The 20,078-nt window shown below is 34.2% G+C and overlaps 1 protein-coding gene across 3 annotated transcripts in view; it reads left to right on the top strand.

Moving 5' to 3' along the window:
- The window catches only part of LOC126973795 (roundabout homolog 2-like), a 97,637-nt gene that overhangs the window by 71,892 nt on the left and 5,667 nt on the right, over positions 1-20,078 (top strand). For all 3 annotated transcript variants that reach the window (XM_050821115.1, XM_050821116.1, XM_050821117.1), the window contains exons 3-6: positions 15,309-15,638; positions 17,551-17,704; positions 19,479-19,609; positions 19,726-19,998. In XM_050821115.1, the coding sequence (XP_050677072.1) occupies positions 15,309-15,638; positions 17,551-17,704; positions 19,479-19,609; positions 19,726-19,998 (888 nt within the window). The remainder of the gene's footprint in view (positions 1-15,308; positions 15,639-17,550; positions 17,705-19,478; positions 19,610-19,725; positions 19,999-20,078) is intronic.

Genomic DNA, 20,078 nt, shown 5'->3' with positions numbered 1-20,078 from the left:
TGACTATTTACACAGTGATAAAAACCGTGTCGAACTGACAAATGTAACAGTACCATTCTCTTGGGGCTAATAACGTTTTAGTGCAAGCGTAACTTATTGACTAAACTCATTACATTAACAAAACACACATGCGTGCATTTTGTGTTGCATCTGTCTGTTGCGCTGTCGGATATTTCACAATCAATAGATTCGGAAGATTCATCTGTGAGTTTCATTTTTATTCTGTGGCTTTTATACAGCATGAATTTTCTTTTACTAGCTCATGCATGTTTCGATATTGTGTGTGATTAAAAGTGAACAGAGAAACAGAAATTATTAAATGTTTTTTTAATTTTTCATGATGCTATTCTAGTTCTATGGTTATCTTTATAAGCAAGTTACATAAACTCTTTTCTATATTTCCCAATAAAATGAACGTACAAACATGTATAGATGTTCCATTTACAAATCAAAATGTTAAAATTTCATTTTTTTTTAAATCGGACCCTTTGATAAATGTTCTTAGTATTTACATTTGTAAAACTGCGCCTAAATATAAAATAGAAGAAATAATTTGATTTTCTAATGGAACTGAAACTCAGAAACACCCGTTTTGTTTTCAGAATGAATTACACCATAAAAAACTGTATAATCAGCCGGTAAAGCTTTTTTATTAACCAAAAAAATTTGATATTTCGAAATTTACTATAGCGTAACCGAAGATTTCAAATTATTGAATGTACAAGTAATTGGTAGACTATTGCAAAAATTCTATAGTTTGTTATATTATACTGATCAAATTATTACCGGCTTGTATCAGGGCAAACATCTCGCTATCAATATTTTTTTAGGTATATATACAACAGAGACATTAATTGACGCTAAAATCTAATAAAACTACATAAAAAACTTACAGTTTCCCGAATGCTGTGACGCTCGTTGAACATTGAAAACTATTTGCAATTAATATGTTATCTTTTTAAAGTGATAACCCTCACTTCTAGGATTTTTTCTTCACTTCTAAAATTTTGTTTTACAAATTTTATTTGTGTATTAATCCTAGAAGTGACTGTTATCACTTTAAAAACATAACATATTGTTAAGATTTACAAGAGCGACATCTCAAGTCAATTTCCTAATATGTAAATATTGGGATTGAGCAGGTTATCAACTGTAAAGTAGATCCTGTAGATGAAGCCACAACCTGAGAGTTGAACAAAGCAAACAAGATTTTATAGCGATACGTTACTCGAACGGATTGGAGGAGGAGTTGGTTGGAGCACCGTCACGGAACGCCGGAGGTCGTCGGTTCGAGTCCCAAATCATTCATAAATTTTTGTTTGTGTACTAATTTCAATTTTAAAATTACCAATTTGAAATTACTATATTTTTTTTTTTGAAAGAAAAATGTAGCTTATTTAAATTTGTTCCTATTTTATTTCCTGTGTCACCCTGTATAATGTTCGCTCCAGGCGGTTATTAAAGCGTAAAGAAGTTAAGCTAATGTTAAACGATCTCTACCTTTTGTGACTAATGCGTGATGGGTGTCGCGTGAAATACATCGAAAAAATGAGAATCAATAATTTTGGGGTACTTCACAATGGGTCAATTGTTGTACAATGCATTTAATATTGATCACAATATATTCGAAAAAAACTGTGACTTAATATTATGAACACTTTATAATATTCTTATTTATTACTTACGGCTTCCTTGTTAAAAGTATTTATTCATTTGACAGTAACTGGTATTAATAATTTCCTACAAACGTAATTACTACAGCTTCAATATATCATTCAATGATACCAAAGAGTAGATATATGGACAGGTCTAGAAAATAATTGAGGTAAATTTTCAACAAAATTAACTGTTCAATAAATTTTATTTATTTTTAATTATTTTGATGATTTAATAGCAATAGTTTGTCAATAAACTCATATTTGGATGTTTTTTTAATGAAAAAGGAGGACAAACGAGCATATGGTGTTAAGTGAACACCGTTGCCTACATTCTCTTGCAATACCAGACGAATCAACAGGAGCGATGCCGGCCCTTAAAGAAGGTGTGCGCTTTTTTGTATTCAGAATACTTGATGTTGTAATATATGGAACGATTTTTTAGATTCCTTCTTCCCTCCTCTTTTAGGATAAACGGTTTGTTTCAAAAGGTATAAGATTATTGTTAAATTTTTTTCTGTGCTTAGCTTAAGTTACGAATAATCCGTAAGACGACTGCTGGACAAAGGCCTCTCCCAAAGATATCCACGACGATCTGTCCTGCGCTGCCCTCATCCAACGTATTTCGGCGATCTTGACCAGATCATCGGTCCATCTTGTTGTCGGGGAGCCTACCAACACTGCGTCTTCCGATAAGTGGTTGCCATTGACTTTACTACCGGCCATCTGTCCTTCGAACTATATGCCTTGCCCACTGCCAGTTCAGTTTCGCAATCATTCGGGCTATGTCTGTGACTTTGTTTTTTTTTATGAAAATAAGGGACGGGACGAGCAGCTGATGGTAATTGATACGCCCTGCCCATTACAATGCAGTGCCGCTCAGGATTCTTGAAAAATCCAAAAATTCTGAACGGCACTACAACTGCGCTCGTCACCTTGAGACATAACATGTTAAGACTCATTTGCCCCGTAATTTCACTAGTTACAACGCCCTTCAGACCGAAACACAGTAATGCATACACATTTCTCCTTTACGGCAGGAATAGGTGTCGTTGTGGTACCCATAATCTAGCGGGCATCCTGTGCAAAGGAGCATCCCACTGTTATATACTATTAATGAAATTGTTATATCAAAGGCAGCATCGACAAAACATTAAAATATACGTTCTCAAATATCTCAATGAGATACCGATCGACACTTCCCACTAAATATAGACCTTACGTTAACAAGCAAAATGTAATCAGTAAAGACAATCAGCGCTTTTTTGTCCTCATGTAGATAGGATCTGTTCGTTTCGCAGGCTATGGCCCTTATCTCATTCAATATATCTCGCTAATAGCGACGGTAAGCAAATAAAACACCGCTTTGAAACTGAACCATTCTCTCTAATAGAGATCTTTTACATGTACAAAAGATTTTTTGCTTTATATTTTAACTAGCGGCCCGCTCCGGCTTCGCACGGGTATAAACGCTACGTCCCGCAATTTTATATCTGTAATTTCTTTGAAAATATTCATTTAAATCATATGCTGTAAAATCAAATCTATATTAAATCAACAATGTATTTAAAGTATTTAATAAGAAAAGGATTAATGCTGTATTGGTTAAAATAGCTTCGAAAATTTGCCATTTTTTGTCGTAAAAAGTAAATAAAAAAAAATTTTTTTGTGGGATATTCATAAGAGATAGACATTTTCAATGTGTACCATACTTAGTACAAATCTCATAGGGTTCAGCCTGCGTTTGCAATATAAGCGGAAAAAATGTAATTATGTACGACATCACATTGGAAACCTCAAAAATAACAGTATTTCTCAACTGTTTAATGGATGTTATTATAGATATAAACCTTCCTCTTCAATCACTCTATCTATTCAAAAAAACTGCATCAAAATCCGTTGCGTAGTTTTAAAGATTTAAGCATACATAGGGATATGGGGGCAGAGAATGTATTTTATATTCACCAGTGGGAGGCACCTTTGCACAAGATGCCGGCTGGATTATGGGTACCACAACGGCGTCTATTTGTACCGTCAAACAGTAACATCAAATCCAAATATTTCTTTATGCAACAGGTGGGTAAACTAGCATACTTTCGGGTCACCTATTGGTAAATCATCACCACGGCCATTGTAACATTAGATGTAGATAGTAGATTTTGACGTTCAATTAGTGATTATAAATCCTATTTTGAATAAAAATATTTGAATTTGAATTTGAATTAAAACTATTGCAAAAGCTATACTGACTCTATTAATCGTCTATTAAACTTACATAATATGAATTCGAAAATCCGAAAACACATTGGCACTTGGTGGGTGGAGATCGAACCAAGGGCACTGTGGTGAGAGTCAACGGAAATAAGTAGAACTTATGAATATATAGTCTGGCGTATCCATTACCTAATAGATATGTTATTTCATCTGCCCACGCGCCAGAAATGTACAAAAACAAACGTAAGGGAAAGAAATACAGCAACTGCTACTCTAGTAAATTTCATGATATCGCAACAAATTCTAGCAAAATAACACTTCGAAGCAATATGACTTATAACAGAATGGCACATGGTTCAGTATTGAAGGTTAAGTTACATTTGTGATGTGTGTGTTTGCTCCCAATTCAGGTATAGGTCGTGAAAGATGACACTGCGTCAACATATTGTACATTAGAACACAAGGCAAACATTGAAGCTCACGAAATTCATATTAGGCTAATCCGTCCATCCGTTACGAAGCAGCTAATTTTTAACACGTGTGCCGATGTTTTTGTATCTAACATAAGTGCTATTTCATTAACCGTAACGTTTTAGGGTGTGCCGTTCTCTAAAACTGGCGTTTTTTGTAATAAACAACAGCAAATTAATGTGAGATTCTGAGATACATCAAAAAGTTTTACTTACTGCTTTTGCCATGAATTTTTTTATGACTATAAAGAAATGTTTAAATAGTTTACAGAAACAGGTTACAGATAGCCTGTGGATGGTTGCTCAGTTCCCAATCAGTGGTATAATTAAGAAATTCATTTATGTTACCTTTACCACCCAAACATTTTTTTAATAATTCTTTGGAATTTTTAATACATTCGTTTCGAACATTATCTGGTATCTTGTTGTAAATGCATATACAACGCCCCACAAAAGACTTACTAACTCGACTTAGCCGAGTAATAGGCATTATAAGGTTATGACAGGTTCTAACAAATTCACTTATGTGCCTTTGTACATACATAACATTATCAAGAACATATTAAGAGCCAACAGTCAAGATGTTTATTTCTTAAAAATTTTCTCTTAATGATTCTTTAGCACCTAGGTTATACATAGCGCAGGTAGCCCCCTTCTGCAGCACAAAAATGGAATTAATATCGGCGGCATTGCCCCATAGCAATATACCATAGGACATAATACTATGAAAATAACTAAAGTAAACTAGCCGCGTCGTATCGACGTCAGTTAATTAACCGATATGACTAATCTTTTTAACGGCATATGCTGCAGAACTAAGTATTAGCCAATCCTTCAATATAGGGACTCCATTGTAATTTGGAATCCAGAGTATTAATGCCAAGAAATATAGCAGACTCCACTGGTTTTATCACCTCTCCATTTAACGAAACACTAGCATGTACATTTTTGACATTTGGTACAGCACATTTTATATATTTCGTTTTCTTGCAAATTAACATAGGTCATTAGCGCTGAACCAGTACACGATGTCAGATTGAATATTGTTTACTTCGTCATATATAACTAGGTTTCTTTTTACTTTGAATATCTGTGAAGTGTCGTCCGAAAACAATACTACCTTATGTTTTCTTTTCTATAGGGATATATATTAGAAGGATAATTATGTAGATAAGGAAGAGGAACGGTCCAAGAATAGACCCTTGTGGTACCGCCGCGACCCAGGAGATCTCCTGCCATTCACGTCAACCTTCTGAATTCTATTGTTTAGATATGAAATCAGAAGATCGAGCGCAGTTCACTTTATGCTTTAGTGACGTAGCTTCCAGACCAGCGTTGAATGTTGAACACAATCAAAGGCCATAGATAAATCACAGAAAATACCAAGTCCATTCTGTGAAACCTCCCAGGCATCAAAAATATTCTTGATCAGTTCAACACCTGCATCCGTCCCGTAGTAAGGCCAAATTGTTTCACATGAAGTAACTTATGAGGGTAAGTACGTAAGCATTTGGCTTAAAATTAATTTTCAAATATTTGCTAAGGGTCGGCAAAACCGGCACAGGACGATAGTTATTTGGGTCAGAAGTGTAGGTATATGCTGTTTTCATCGGTTGTCTAGCAGCAAGAGGTTCTCTGTCTAGATCATAGGTTCTCAACGTGGGCGATAACGCCCCCTTGTGGGCGTTTGAGAAACACAAAGAAACCCAGAGAAATTGGGGGCATTGAGATGGTGCAGATGGGGCGTGGGTAGTAGATTAAAAATATAGTCTAAAATGGCAAAAAAATACACGAAAATACTCTAGAAAAAATCATATTCTCAAAGTGGGCGGTGAGCAAAATAAGGTTGAGAAACTATGGTCTAGATGTATAAATTATCTATGGTATATGAATATTATAAATGTACCTACTTTAAAAAATGATGTACACAATACTTGACTTCAAAATTAACGTTAGCGTTAAAACAAAACACTAAGTATATTTTCTCTACCCGAAGTAGAACCATAATATAGTTTCTGAAATTTTATTCAAAATAAAAATAAAAAACTGAACAAGCGGTATCTATAAAGTACACTCCATGTCTTGGGAAACTAAACTTGCGCCTTTGTTGTGAAACTTTGCATATTACATTTCATAAGCTCACATTCTAACTTAGGGAAGCTAATAAATAGCAATATGTTTATAATAATCCCTACTAATATTATAAAATATGTGAACGTAAGTTTGTTTGTTACGCTTTCACGCCCAAATCACCGAACATGATAAAATTTAGTACAGAGATAGACTATAGCTTGAAAAAGGACATAAACTACCATTTATTGCAAAAAAATAAATGGAGGCGTTGAAATAGGGAATGGCAATTTGTATGGAAATTCGTCATTATTGTAGATAAAACTTTGTATTTAGGCACTTGATAAGAAATAATTTCTAAACATTTGTTCGAGCATATTTTAAACTTTGACCTACATGGGGATTGAATAGGAGGTTAAAGTTTACAGGGAAATACTATTAAAGAGACTGTCTACAACGATAAGGGATATCCGCTGTATCATAGAAGAGCGCTGCCAGCAATGGAAAGAGCAATTTGTATGTGTAATATTTCAAAAATATAATAAAAAATAAAAAATATTGCTCTAAGTAACTATTCAACGCGGACATACTCGCGTGTAAAAGCATAATAGTATAAATCGTATAATAATAAAGGCAAATCAGATAAATATAGTCACAAACAATACAGAGTACAGTTTCAAAGGAATCTAAAATGAACACGTGTTCAAAATTCGAAATATCATGATTGCCTCCTAAGGGAGCCAATCGCGGTCATTAGAATTAGATATTCGAATCCAAACGGCGATCGAGTTACATGGGGTGATATTGTAAAGTTGTTTTTGAATAAATATAATATATATATATATAGAAAAGTATTAACTCGTAATATTATAAAACTATAATTGTTTTATTAAAAAATAGCACGAAGTGTTACTTTGGTGATAGTGGCTTAAAAATTTAAAATTGATTATGAAGAATCACTTATAACATAATATTATATTAATTTTAATTTAGATTTGAAAATTCGTTTCATATTGAAGAACTCTTATGCTTAATTTAATTATAAATAATGCTTTAAGATCCAAGATATAAGAATGAATAAAAAAATTATGGTATGATGTAGCAATATTCAAAATAAAAACTTAAATGATACATTGAAACATAAATTTTCAATGTCAGCTATAAAGACACACGAAAAAACATTTGCTTATGGATAACATTATCAGGCTCTGTTAAGTCGGCATGGACTTTACATTATTGTTCCCAAAAAACTATACGAAAAATACAGTTACAATTACACGCGTTGTAACCCTTTAAAATGTTTTATTTAAATGTGTGTAACCCTCGCGTTGATAAAAAAAAACAGTGATATTAATAATAGAAAGAGGCTATCTTAAGAAAGACTCCAAAACTTGATCTTTTAATGTAATTAATTCTATATTTTACAATGAAAATGCAACATGTAATAATATATTGAGATCAAAGACATAGCGCGAGTGTTTGATGTCGATTCAACGTCGACGAATTTGTGATACAATACAAGTGATACCCGTAATTTTTGTTCAAAGGAAAAGCTCAAACAGCTGGAAGCCTTACGTGAATGTAAACAAACGGTAATGTTTTGAAAGTGATTCTGGTACTGATAATATAAGTTCTATAGTATTTCCAAAAAAATGTAAACAAACTCAGCCTTTTGTGTATATCTTGTTGATGTAGATATTAACTGGCGAACACATCCCATATAAATACAATTTTCTGTATTACTATAGTAATTCAAAAACATTTTGGTAAATATTCAAATACTTTTATTCAAAATAGGACTTAAAATCACTTATTGAACGTCAAAAACTACCACCTATTCGAAATAGTGTGCCCCTGACAAGAGAAGAACGAGCGCAAGAAACTCAGCGGGCTTCATTTTTTTTTAATATATGCGTGCAATGAACATTTATAATTTAATAACCTGAGGGTGATCACTCCATTCCCAGTCTGTGGTTTCATTTAAGAAAATCATTTATGTTATACAAACCTTGAACACACAAACACGTTTAAAAAAAAAAGACGTGTGGCACTCGGGGACTGCCACGGTAAAGCTATTGCATAGCATTTTTTATCAACTTATGCAATTATAATTATTTATTTATTTTATTTATGCAGTTTTTTTTTAAATAAAACTAATAAAAAAAAAGTAAAAGTGAATTGAGTAAAATTTAACTTGCAAGATTTGATTACAGACAGACAACGGGACAGGTGAAACTAAATAAAAATGCTTGTCATAATAATAAAACATAATAAAAAAACGTGATCAAAAAAAATTAATAATCATGACGTACCCCAGGGTCGAACCTGGGTCCTTCTGCACAAAAAGCATACGTGATAAACGCTATTCCACGGTAACTGAAATAACCGTGGCGAAATATCTATATACATCTAGTAAGTAAGTGTTAGGTTATTTTCGTTACGGAATTTCTGGATTCGGTCTCCACGCTCAAGGCCCGCGATAGAAGCTATGCAATAGCTTAAAAAAAATTCGTAACACATTTCTTTTGCACATTTTCTGGGATCATATAGTTAAAGCATATACATCGCCCAATATGATGTTAGTAGTTGATTTAAATCAGTTTTAGCGTGACAAAAAAACACAGGAAGTTGTAAATAACGGACGTCGTCGCCGCGTGGCCGATTGCGACTCAAATGCGAAAGCTATGTCTGTGACCGATTTTTTATTTATTTTTCACTCTTACGCGTGTCAACATGTGCCATGCCAAATTAGCAGGGGACCCGCACCCTCGCAGTTTTTTTAACGAGACTTTTTTGAACAATAGAACGTAATTATACGCGTGTGATTCGAAAATGATCTTTGCAATGGCCTCCTTTCATTACATAGTAAGTCGTTAGAGAATAAATTTATTGAAAGTGTCGAGTGAAATTTAAAGCTGATGTGAAGTATCGTATCGTATAACTACTTTCTTATTTTTCCATTATTTATTTTAGAAAATAAACCGTTGTTAATTTACATTCTAGTTAAGGAGCCATTAAATTTCAAAAATACTACTTAAACTGAATCCTTTTGCAGTATTAAATGTTTTTTTTTATAAAGATATGGGACGAGACGAGTAGGATGTTCAGCTGATGGTAATTGATACGCCCTGCCCATAACAATGCAATGCCGCTCAGGATTTTTGAAAAACCCTAAAATTCCGAGCACCACTACAATTACGCTCGTCATCTTGAGACATAAGATGTTAATTCTCATTTGCCCAGTAATTTCACTAGCTACGGCGCCTTTCAAACCGAAACACAGTAATCTTTACGCATTACTGCTTCACGGCAGAAATAGGCTCCGTTGTGGTATCCATAAACTAGCCAGCATCCTGTGCAATGAAGCCGATAAAATATATTGATATACTGCAATAAGACCATCTCAACATAATTTCATTGGCTCAAATAAATGAAAACAGTTAAATTTTTATCAATTATAATATCATTTAAGTACACCTCGACAAAATGAGATTCAGATATCGAATTTTTTTTAATAATATGTCGTTTACCATTGAATCTAATAAGTTTCATGTTATGCCAAACGTAGTTGACTTTTTTACCAGGGGGAGGATCCTTTGCACAGGATGTTGGCTAGTTTATGGCTACCACAACGGCGCCTATTTCTGCCGTGAATAGGTGTTGAAGTTGTATGTATTTTTTAATGCTGAATCTTAATAAAATAAAAATAAATAAATTTGTTAAAAAAAAGTTTTGGGGTAGGTCACCCTTATCATTTAGGGGCATGAAAAATAGATGTTGGCCGATTCTCAGACCTACCCGATATGCCCACAAAATTTCATACAACACCAATCCATAAAAACCGCGACACGAGAATTGTCTATAATATTAGACATGAGATTTAAGTGCCCATATCTTTATATGACAGCACAATTTAGTATATTTTACATTTATCTGTATTCTAAGAATAATATAAATAAGTTATAATTGTCGAGCTGAGAAAATATTGTTTAAACATATAAATTTTGGTTTCCTTATAGTTTTGTATAGAAGATTCCTTTTATATCCGGCAATCGATAGAGTTCAAACGCGAAGCCGAGCAATAAAGTTGGTTTTATGTGCGATAAAGTAATGTATCGAGATCAACATAAACAATATTTTATGTATCTTGCGTTCCAGCAAATCTCATTTTTATCTCAACATTTTGTTCTACAGAAACAACTCTTGTGGACTAGTATGGCGGCATTGAAAAGATAGGTTTAGGTGTTGGTATCACAGTCGAATAATTTGTTTTTTGAAGTTATACTTATTTAGGCGCGTTATGAAAAAATTATGAGTGTTAAGAATTAACATTAATTAACTGTAACACAAAAGTAACAGGGTGAAGTTGGTTATAATTTTCTGACGTTTGCGACATTCGTTATTATTATTTTTTTTGGTTTCTTCGTCCATTATTAGGACAGGCAAAGGGTTCAAGCCCGTACAGCCGTATTCGTTATTTATAATTAATTGTCAAAGCCATATTTGCAAAATTTATACAATTTTATTATTTCTACAAACGTAGATTAGCAGGAGGAACAAATAATTTTAAGGATTTTTACTTTGTTACACATACTTTTTTTGTATAAATAATTCATATTGTTCAGGATTCAAAATGGACACACATTTTTTTCATATCACCTTTATACACTTTCTAGCACAAGGTCTCTCCATTACCCAAACATATTAATGTTGATGATGAAAAAAAATACCGGAATTGCTTTGAACGCATGCCCTGGCATAATGAATCTACTATATCTAAACCTTTCCTTACATTTATGAAGGAATATTTCATTATTCTAGTTACACTTAGGTATAATCAACATAAAGACATCAAATTTAAACTCAAATAATTTATTCTATAATTTCATTATTTAGAAGTGATACCTACTCATACATTCCTGTTACACTACCGCAGGCATAAATAGTTATATTAGGCATACCGCAGATGACACACTATTTGTGCGATTGAGTCTGCGGCACCCAAAAAGTCTGCAATGCGCGCTAAATATCTTTGGCAGATATTACACAGACTCAACGCACACGACATACACTTTCGGTCATTTTGTCGACAGAACTGTAGGGATGTACTCGTAAACGCAATGGAAGTACATAGATTGCGCTGTTTTATTTCGTACTTGAGATATAAAAAAAGAAATTATCAAAATAAATTTGCACACTTCATCCCACAATTTTATTTTTAAATTTCTGTCATGATACTCTGCCAGAGATATCTCATACAGTGCTGGTCTGTTTTCTATTGCTTGTATCAACGTCGATACATCGTTGTCTAGCGTCATGATACACGTCAATCACTACCAAGTGCAGTCGACAGACTAAAGTGAGCATCGTCTGCGTTAGCGCGTGTTGACGCGAACGTTATATTTTTTTGGCGGCGCGGTGTGGCGCGGTCTGTCAGATTTAGGATATTTTGTGTGTCAGACTTTTTGCGCGTCGTACGCGTTGCTGCATATAATTCTATCGGTGTTTTTATTACAGACATAAAAGTGCGTCACGGATAGTCTGTCGTCTGCGATAGGCCTTAAACAGTGAAATATACAAAATATGCGTGGAGACGTAGTTTCATTGAATGTCTTCCAACGCATTTATCACGAGGAATGTTTCGAAGAGCTATTTGATGTGATTCCTACTGCCAAATTCCAGCTTCGCGTGACACGCCACAAATTAGGTTGTCATCCTTGTTCCTCTACGGTGCGGTTTAAGAAGAAATTTCTTCCACGTACAACCAAACTATACAATGAGTACCGTTTTTTTATGAAAATAAGGGACGAGACGAGCAGGGCGTTCAGCTGATGATAATTGATACGCCCTGCTCATTACAATGCAGTACCGCTCAGGATTTTTGAAAAACCCTAAAATTCTGAGGAGCACTACAATTGCGCTTGTCACCTTGAGACATAAGATATTAAGTCCCATTTGCCCAGTAATTTTACTAGCTACGGCGCCCTTCAGAACGAAACACAATAATGCTTACACATTGCTGCTTCACGGCAGAAATAGATGCCGTTGTGGTGCCCATAATCTAGCTGGCATCCTGTGCAAAGGAGCCACTGATAATGGGTACCATCAATAAAATTGCATACGCTTTCCTAAAAGGGTGGCAACTCTCACGTGATTCCTCCGGTGTTGCATGATAATGTGGGCACCGGTGACCTGTAAACGCGCTTTTTTGAATTCTTCTATAAAAAAATAAGCATCTTCATACACCTCATACATAACATTATCATACAATAATGACAAAGTAAGAACTTTGTAGAATAGTACCTACAATATTATGTAAAGTGCATTTTGTTATAGCAGACAACTCAGATCTCAAAATCCAAAACCTACAAAGGGAATCCCAAACAAAAAATCGAAAGATAACAGATCGAATGGAGATTCAATTATAGATTAGCCCTTGAACGAACCGCATTCGCAATGTTGGGACACGTGAATAAATAAACACAAAATTCATTTTGCACAATGGGCTAATCTTTATTTTGCTGTGCGTCCAAAAACGAATTCCAGACCATTACCGACGCGGACGCTTCGATTTTGGTGAAATTGTATTTTTTCTAAAAGATTTTTGTAATAATGCCCGTAGGTAACAATAGGCGTACATCAAATTGTGTGTCAAAAACTAACATCTGCGCGTTTCGTTGTAAACAAAGTTGCGAGGGTCCAAGACCAACATCCTATAGGGGATCACTAGGCCTATGTTTACGGTGCATTGTTATTGAGTGATGTTTTAGACGAAATATAATGACATACTTTACTCAATTGCACAGTGATTGTTAATAATTACTTTTATTTTTGCATTTTCATGGGAATACTTGCATGCAATTAATAGACATTCTGAAAGAATCTTACAAAATGTTGATAGATGGTGCTTCATAAAATCTGTTGTATCAACTATAAACATAACATTAACATACACAAATAAAATTTTATGAACGATGCGGGACTCGAACCCACGACCTCTGGCGTTCTATGGCAGTGCTCTCCCAATATTGGGGTTGAGCAGGCTATCAACTGTAAAGTAGATTCTGTAGATGAAGCTACAACCTGAGAGTTGAACAAAGCATACCAGATTTTATGACAATACGTCACTAGAAGGGTTAGCTAGGTTGGGAGAGCTCTGCCACGGAACTTTTCTGTATTGTATTTTCTTTTTTATTCAAATTTTATTTCTGTATTAATCCTAGTAGTGAGGGTTGTCACTTGAAAAACATAACAAATTTTTTAGAACATAAACATAATATGGACTATTAAACAATATCAAAAATGGATCATTCATTTCGGAATGACGTCAAAAAATGCTTCGAAAGTATCTATGTATTAGCATAAAATATTGCAACTGTTATTAACTAATTAAGATGAAAAAAAGATAGTTCTTATTAATTTTTTGTTAATAACTCAAAAACTATATTATGCTTAAAGTATTCTAAGGAAATTTGAGCTTATATTTTGAGGTGTTTTATCAAGATTTAACACATTTTTGATAATATGTGTAGGTCCTAATATGTCTATTATTCATCAATAGGCATAGATAATCTTTATAATGGTGTTGTTAAAGAATATTTTTTATGAGAATAAGGGACGAGACGAGCAGGACGTTCAACTGATGGCAATTGACACGCCCTGCCCATTTCAATGCAGTGCCACTCAGGATTCTTGTAAAACCCTTAAAATTCTGAGCGGCACTACAACTGCGCTCGGCACCTTGAGACATAAGATGTTAAGTCTCATTTGCCCAGTATTCAACCTTCAGACTGAAATACAGTAATGCTTACACATTAGGTACTGCTTCACGGCAGAAATAAGTGCCGTTGTGGTATCGATAATCTAGCCGGCATTCTGTGCAAAGGAACCTCCCACTGGTGTTAATTCATGGCATCCTGATAAAAAATACCTTTGAGTAATAATATAATACAGAGGATAGCTGCAGATGTTTATGTAAACAGAAAGGTCAAGAGTAGCACAATGGATTTGACGATAAAATTTAATAAATCTAATTTTTTCTAGCAACACGAACATAAATTCTCTAGTAGAGAGAGCTTGTAAGTAAACGAGGGTAGCCACTTATCATCAGAATACCCGCACACTCGTTTACCCTGTACTCTTGTTTTTATATAGCTTTTTCTTCCGCCAATATATTCTGTGGATTGTTTTCCGGCTATCATTGCACAATAAGGCGAGTAAATTCAATGGAAAAAATTACTCTGAGCATAAATTTATAGCTAGCTTACAAAAATTATTATGTAAGTTTTAAGCACATTGAAGTTAGCTAATTATTAGCACTTCCGATTTTTCATAAGTATGGTATACAAATTATTACTGACCACTATTTTATATTTAATTAAAATTGAGATTGAGTTATAAAAAGTACGTTTAAACCAATTTGAACTAGTGAACAATTTAATGTCCCTTTCAGTTACATAGTTTTTTTCGAAAATACTGATTATACGGAATACACGAACCAATCTGTTTATTACAACTATGCCGTTTGAAATATTCCAGTGTTATTTAATAAATAATAATATTGACAGACTTTTACACAAATTATCTTGCCCCAAACTAGGCAGATCCTGTACTATGAGTACTAATACTACGATATATTTAATACAACATACTTACTTAAACATACATAAATACATATAAACATCCATGACTCGGAAACAAACATTCATATTCATCATATATTATGATTGCACCTACCGGGATTCGAACCAGGGACCTCCAGTTCAGTAGGCAGGGTCACTAACTACTGGTATATATCCTATAGCGAGTTCAACGGAATGACGGACCCCTGTCCGTCATATAAATAGAGTTAAAGTTACAGTGTTCGCTTACAGTGTTCATGAGGTTTTTTTTTAAACAGGTGCCGTAACAGGAGGAATGAGCGATGACTACATGAGCAGTGGGGAAGCACCATATATCATTGAGCAGCCTCTAGACGTCACTGTAGCAAGACACCAACCAGCCACTCTCAACTGCAGAGCTGGTGGCTCACCATCTCCAACCATACGATGGTACAAGGGCGGTGTTCTTGTTGTATCTGATACTCATAGAAGTCTCTTGCCTGCGGGAGGGTTGTTTTTCTTGAGAGCAACACATGGTCGAGCACATTCAGACGCTGGAGTGTATTGGTGTGAAGCGACCAACCCGTATGGAACGGCCAGGAGTCGTAACGCAACGTTACACGTAGCTGGTAAGTACTATGATCATTTTAATAATAATAATACTTTAATTCAGAAAAAATCCATAATAATTGTTAGTAAAATGTCCAAAATAATGTTAGTATAATTATAACTAAATAGGCACATGAAGCCGCATAAATGCCTTTATAATTGGCGCATCGTAATGAATAGCAATGGTTTGCAGAATGATGTTAGGGCTACCCCGCAACCTCTTCAGCAATGACGCGTTGGATGGCATGGAAGAAAAAAAATTACGCATGCAGAGTATAATAACTTTCAACGTATTGACTCCTAGAACCAATATTGGGTTTCGCGTGCCTGTTCACAGAATATTGTGTTCTTCATTAGATTCTCACATTAAGAATAAGTTAAAACAACAATTATCATATAAATTTGTTATGTTTTTAAAGTGATAACCCTCACTTCTAGGATTAATATACAAATAATTAATTGTTTTCAAATTTTATATTACATAAAAAATTGTTTAGATTAGCAAGAGCGACATCTTATCTCAATTTCCTAATATACAAATATTGGGTTTGAGCAGGTTATATAACTGTAAAGTAGATCCTGTAGATGAAGCAACAGCCTGAAAGTTGAACAAAGCATACAAAATTTTTTGACGATACGTCACTCGAATGGTTGGCTCAGTTGGGAGAGAACGCACGGAACGCGAGAGGTCGTGGGTTCAGGGCTTCGTTCAAAAAATTTTGTTTTCATATTTTATTTATGTAACAATTATTATTATCCTTACCTTAAGCCTAGTATCTTTATTAATTATAATATCCACTAGTATGTCTGTCGTTGTCTTGATTTATATACTTTTTACTTATCTTAACGTTCTATTGTCATAATTCTGTGTATTTGTATTATTTTGTAATTTTAGTGAAACTATTCTAAGATATATTCAATATTGTAATTTTTATATTTTAATTAATTTCATTTTACTATAGTTATATTTCTGTTTGTTTCCTTAATAAATAAATAATATTCCAAATCCGAAAGGTATTCCTACCACTTTAATTCCGCTTTTCATTCGTCCGTCTGTCTGTCTGTCATTGTGCCTTTATCTTATGAACCTCAACAGCTAGATTTCTCAAATTTTGACAGAGCGTGTAATAACAATTACCCCTGGAACAACGAATAAAAAAACCAATTTCCAAACTCACAGACTTTTACATTTTATTAGTCTGTACTAATTCGCCTTCTCTTGATTCATTTACACAGTTATATTTTACAAGAATACATAGTTATATCATAGACGATCGCACTGGTATGAAACGATTCGTGTGTGTATGTGACTTATGGTAGTTGAACGCCTTTTAAACCTTATCACTTTATGGTAAGTGATACACCCTGCCCAATAACAACTCAGTATTCTTTAAAAATCTAAATCTGAGTTAATGCGACACCACTATTGCACTCGTTGCCTTGAAGTTTCTGTAGCCCAGTTCATTAGTTGCTCTTCAAATTGAACGTAAGTAAGGCCCGGTATCCACCAAAGTGGAGAGGAGACGAGAGGAGATAAGCCGCGTAGCTGTCAGTTTATTTCCACCAGGGGAGAGGAGATGAGAGCTGTGTTTATAGCAACGGTTTCGGGTGTGCGAGGCGCGGGGAGAAGGCATGATTTTGGCTGGAACGAATTAGTTATCAAAATACATGTCCTATCCTCTCCGCTCTGGTTGATACCGGGCCTAAGACCTAGCCTGCTTTCTACGCTAATTGCCTATCACCCGTTAGTTTTTTAAATATAAATATTGTAGACACAGTGTTAGTTTATTTATTTGATAAAACATATTATACTTAATGACTCATCTATCATATTTATTTATCTATAGCAAAAAATGTAATTTGGTAAAATGGCTTAGATTCTTTCAAACATTTTTTATTGAGCTTTGTTTTATCATATTCTAAATATTTTAGTGCTTCGAGAAGATTTTCGTCTTGAGCCAGTGAATACTCAAACGGCACAAGGTGAAACTGTAATATTAGAGTGTTCGCCGCCACGTGGTTCACCAGAACCAACTGTGTATTGGAAGAAGAATGGACAAATACTGCACTTCGATGGTGATTCCAGGTAATTTTGCTTTAGATATCTTTTTTCCATTTATTTTTATTCTTTTATTAAATAAATTCTCCAGTATATTAATGAAGCCAATCATAAACATGATTTGAAATTGAATTTAATAAATAAAAAAATTTAATTAATATGAATTAAAATAGTATTCGAAATTTTTATCAGAAGAGGGCTATTCACGCTACTCATAGCCTAGCTCCTACAGGATCGTTTAGAACAAAATTTAAAGAAATGAAAATTTTGACTGTTGCTTCTCAATATATTCTTGATAATCTTATGTATGTATGTACATAGGCACATAAGCGATTTTGCTAGAAACTGTCATAACCATAATGTTAGCACCAGGAACATATATAAACTAATTATGCCTTTTACTCGACTAAGTCGAGTTAGTAAGACTTTTGTGGGGCAGAAAATGTTAAAAACAAATGAATTACCAAATTCAAGTTGTTAAAGAACATTTGTGTGGTAAAAGTTACTAGCTAAATGACTTTCTTAATGATGCCACTGATTGGAAATGGAGCGACCACCCTCAGGCTATTAAGTATGTAGTAGTAGTATTAAATAAATTTTACTGTACAATATTACTTTGTAAACATATTTTTATGAAATAAAGAAGCCCGCCTGTTCCGCCCGTCTAAATCATACTTTTTTAGAATGGGTGGTAGTTTTTGACTTTCAGTAAGTCACATTCTATTTTGAATAAAAATATTTGATTTTGAATATAACAAGCCCATAGGAATAGTCATTACTTGACAATGTCAATAGATTATGGTCAACGACGCAAAATGATAGTCCACTTACATATGCATCAAGGGTGGTTGGTACTCCAAGATTCGTCGAGAGTTAAATGGGGCGTCGAAATGTTACATTAGAGTACGAGTGATTTTTGTTTTGTTTTGTAGTAATTATAAGTTGAGTCTGTCAACTAATAAAGACATGAATTCAATGAGATGATATAGATGTCTGATTTAAGTAGCTGTCATAAACAAAAATAAGGTAATATTTGATGAAATATTGAATTATATTACTGCGTTCAGGTTGCGGAGGTGTAGAATCACCCACCATAATAAACTCATAAATTATTAGCTTCATCCGTTTTATTATTGTAATTAAGATATTTTGGTTATTTCACAAACTAGTGACAGGCTGCCCAAGATACCAGCTAAGGTACCACAGTCTTTCTTCAGAAAAGTAAAATTGTGCTTTGGTTTGAAGGGTTGCAGCTATTGACATTAATGGACTAATGAGACTAAAAATCTTACGTGTCGATGTGACGGGCGCAATAATTGCGATGCCACTATGAATTTTGTTTTCAATCAATAATCCTGAGTGGCACTGCATTGTAATGTCAATGCAGGCCCTGCTCATTTTGTTGCTTTTTTAAATAAAAATCTGCCTGACACAAAAGCAAAGCCCCCAAATTAAAATCAATCTTGGTATTTGGAAAGAAATTTATTAAATTTGTGATCTATGAATTTTTATAAGCTAAGAACTTTGAATCTTAGGGTGTGACGTGTGTACGTTGAAGCATAAAAATAATTAACAGTCATAGGGAGGGTACATCAAAGTTTTAAAGAAGGGGATATTTGAAGAGCCCGACTAGCAATCAAGCAAAAATCTCAATAGTTCTGACGTACCCGACCCCTTATTAAATGTTAATTTTCTATTGAATAATTCCGCCCTATATTTGAAGTACAGCTACAATGTGCTTTGTTTGCAATAATGAAAATTAAAATAATGCTAATGTGAAAACATTGCATCATTGTTTTAGAATACATTTGGTGGATGGTGGAAGCCTTGTGATTCAAGATGCCAGACAAACTGATGCTGGAAGATATCAATGTATTGCTAGAAATGCAGCTGGTACAAGAGAATCTGCTATTGCTACCTTACGAATTCACAGTAAGTGACCTGTTAATAAATGCTTCCAAACTGATTATCGACCAATTATCAAAACTAATTTATTACATTTTTGAGCATCATACTGTTGGATGTTTTAATAAAGTATTTTTTTACAGTTAAGCCCTACCTTATTGCGGGACCAGAAGACATCATTGCACAAACTAGTGGCAGCGTGACATTTCAATGTAGGGTTGGAGGTGACCCCTTACCCGATGTTTTGTGGCGGAGGACCGCAGGCGGTGGAAATATGCCGCTGGGTCGTGTCAAACTCTTAGATGACAGAAGCCTTAGGCTTGATAACGTTATTTTAGCTGATGAAGGGGAATATACTTGTGAAGCAGAGAATACTGTCGGTGCAGTTAGTGCTAGTGGTTATTTAACTGTCTATGGTATGCTTTATTTTTTGTTAAAGATATTAAAACTATTATCAATGATCAGAATCGAAGTTAATTTTAATTTCTTGTTTTAG

This window comes from Leptidea sinapis, chromosome 30 (assembly GCF_905404315.1).
Source record: "Leptidea sinapis chromosome 30, ilLepSina1.1, whole genome shotgun sequence".
Classification (NCBI taxonomy): Eukaryota; Metazoa; Arthropoda; class Insecta; order Lepidoptera; family Pieridae; genus Leptidea; species Leptidea sinapis.
This window is presented reverse-complemented; position numbering and strand designations above follow the sequence as displayed.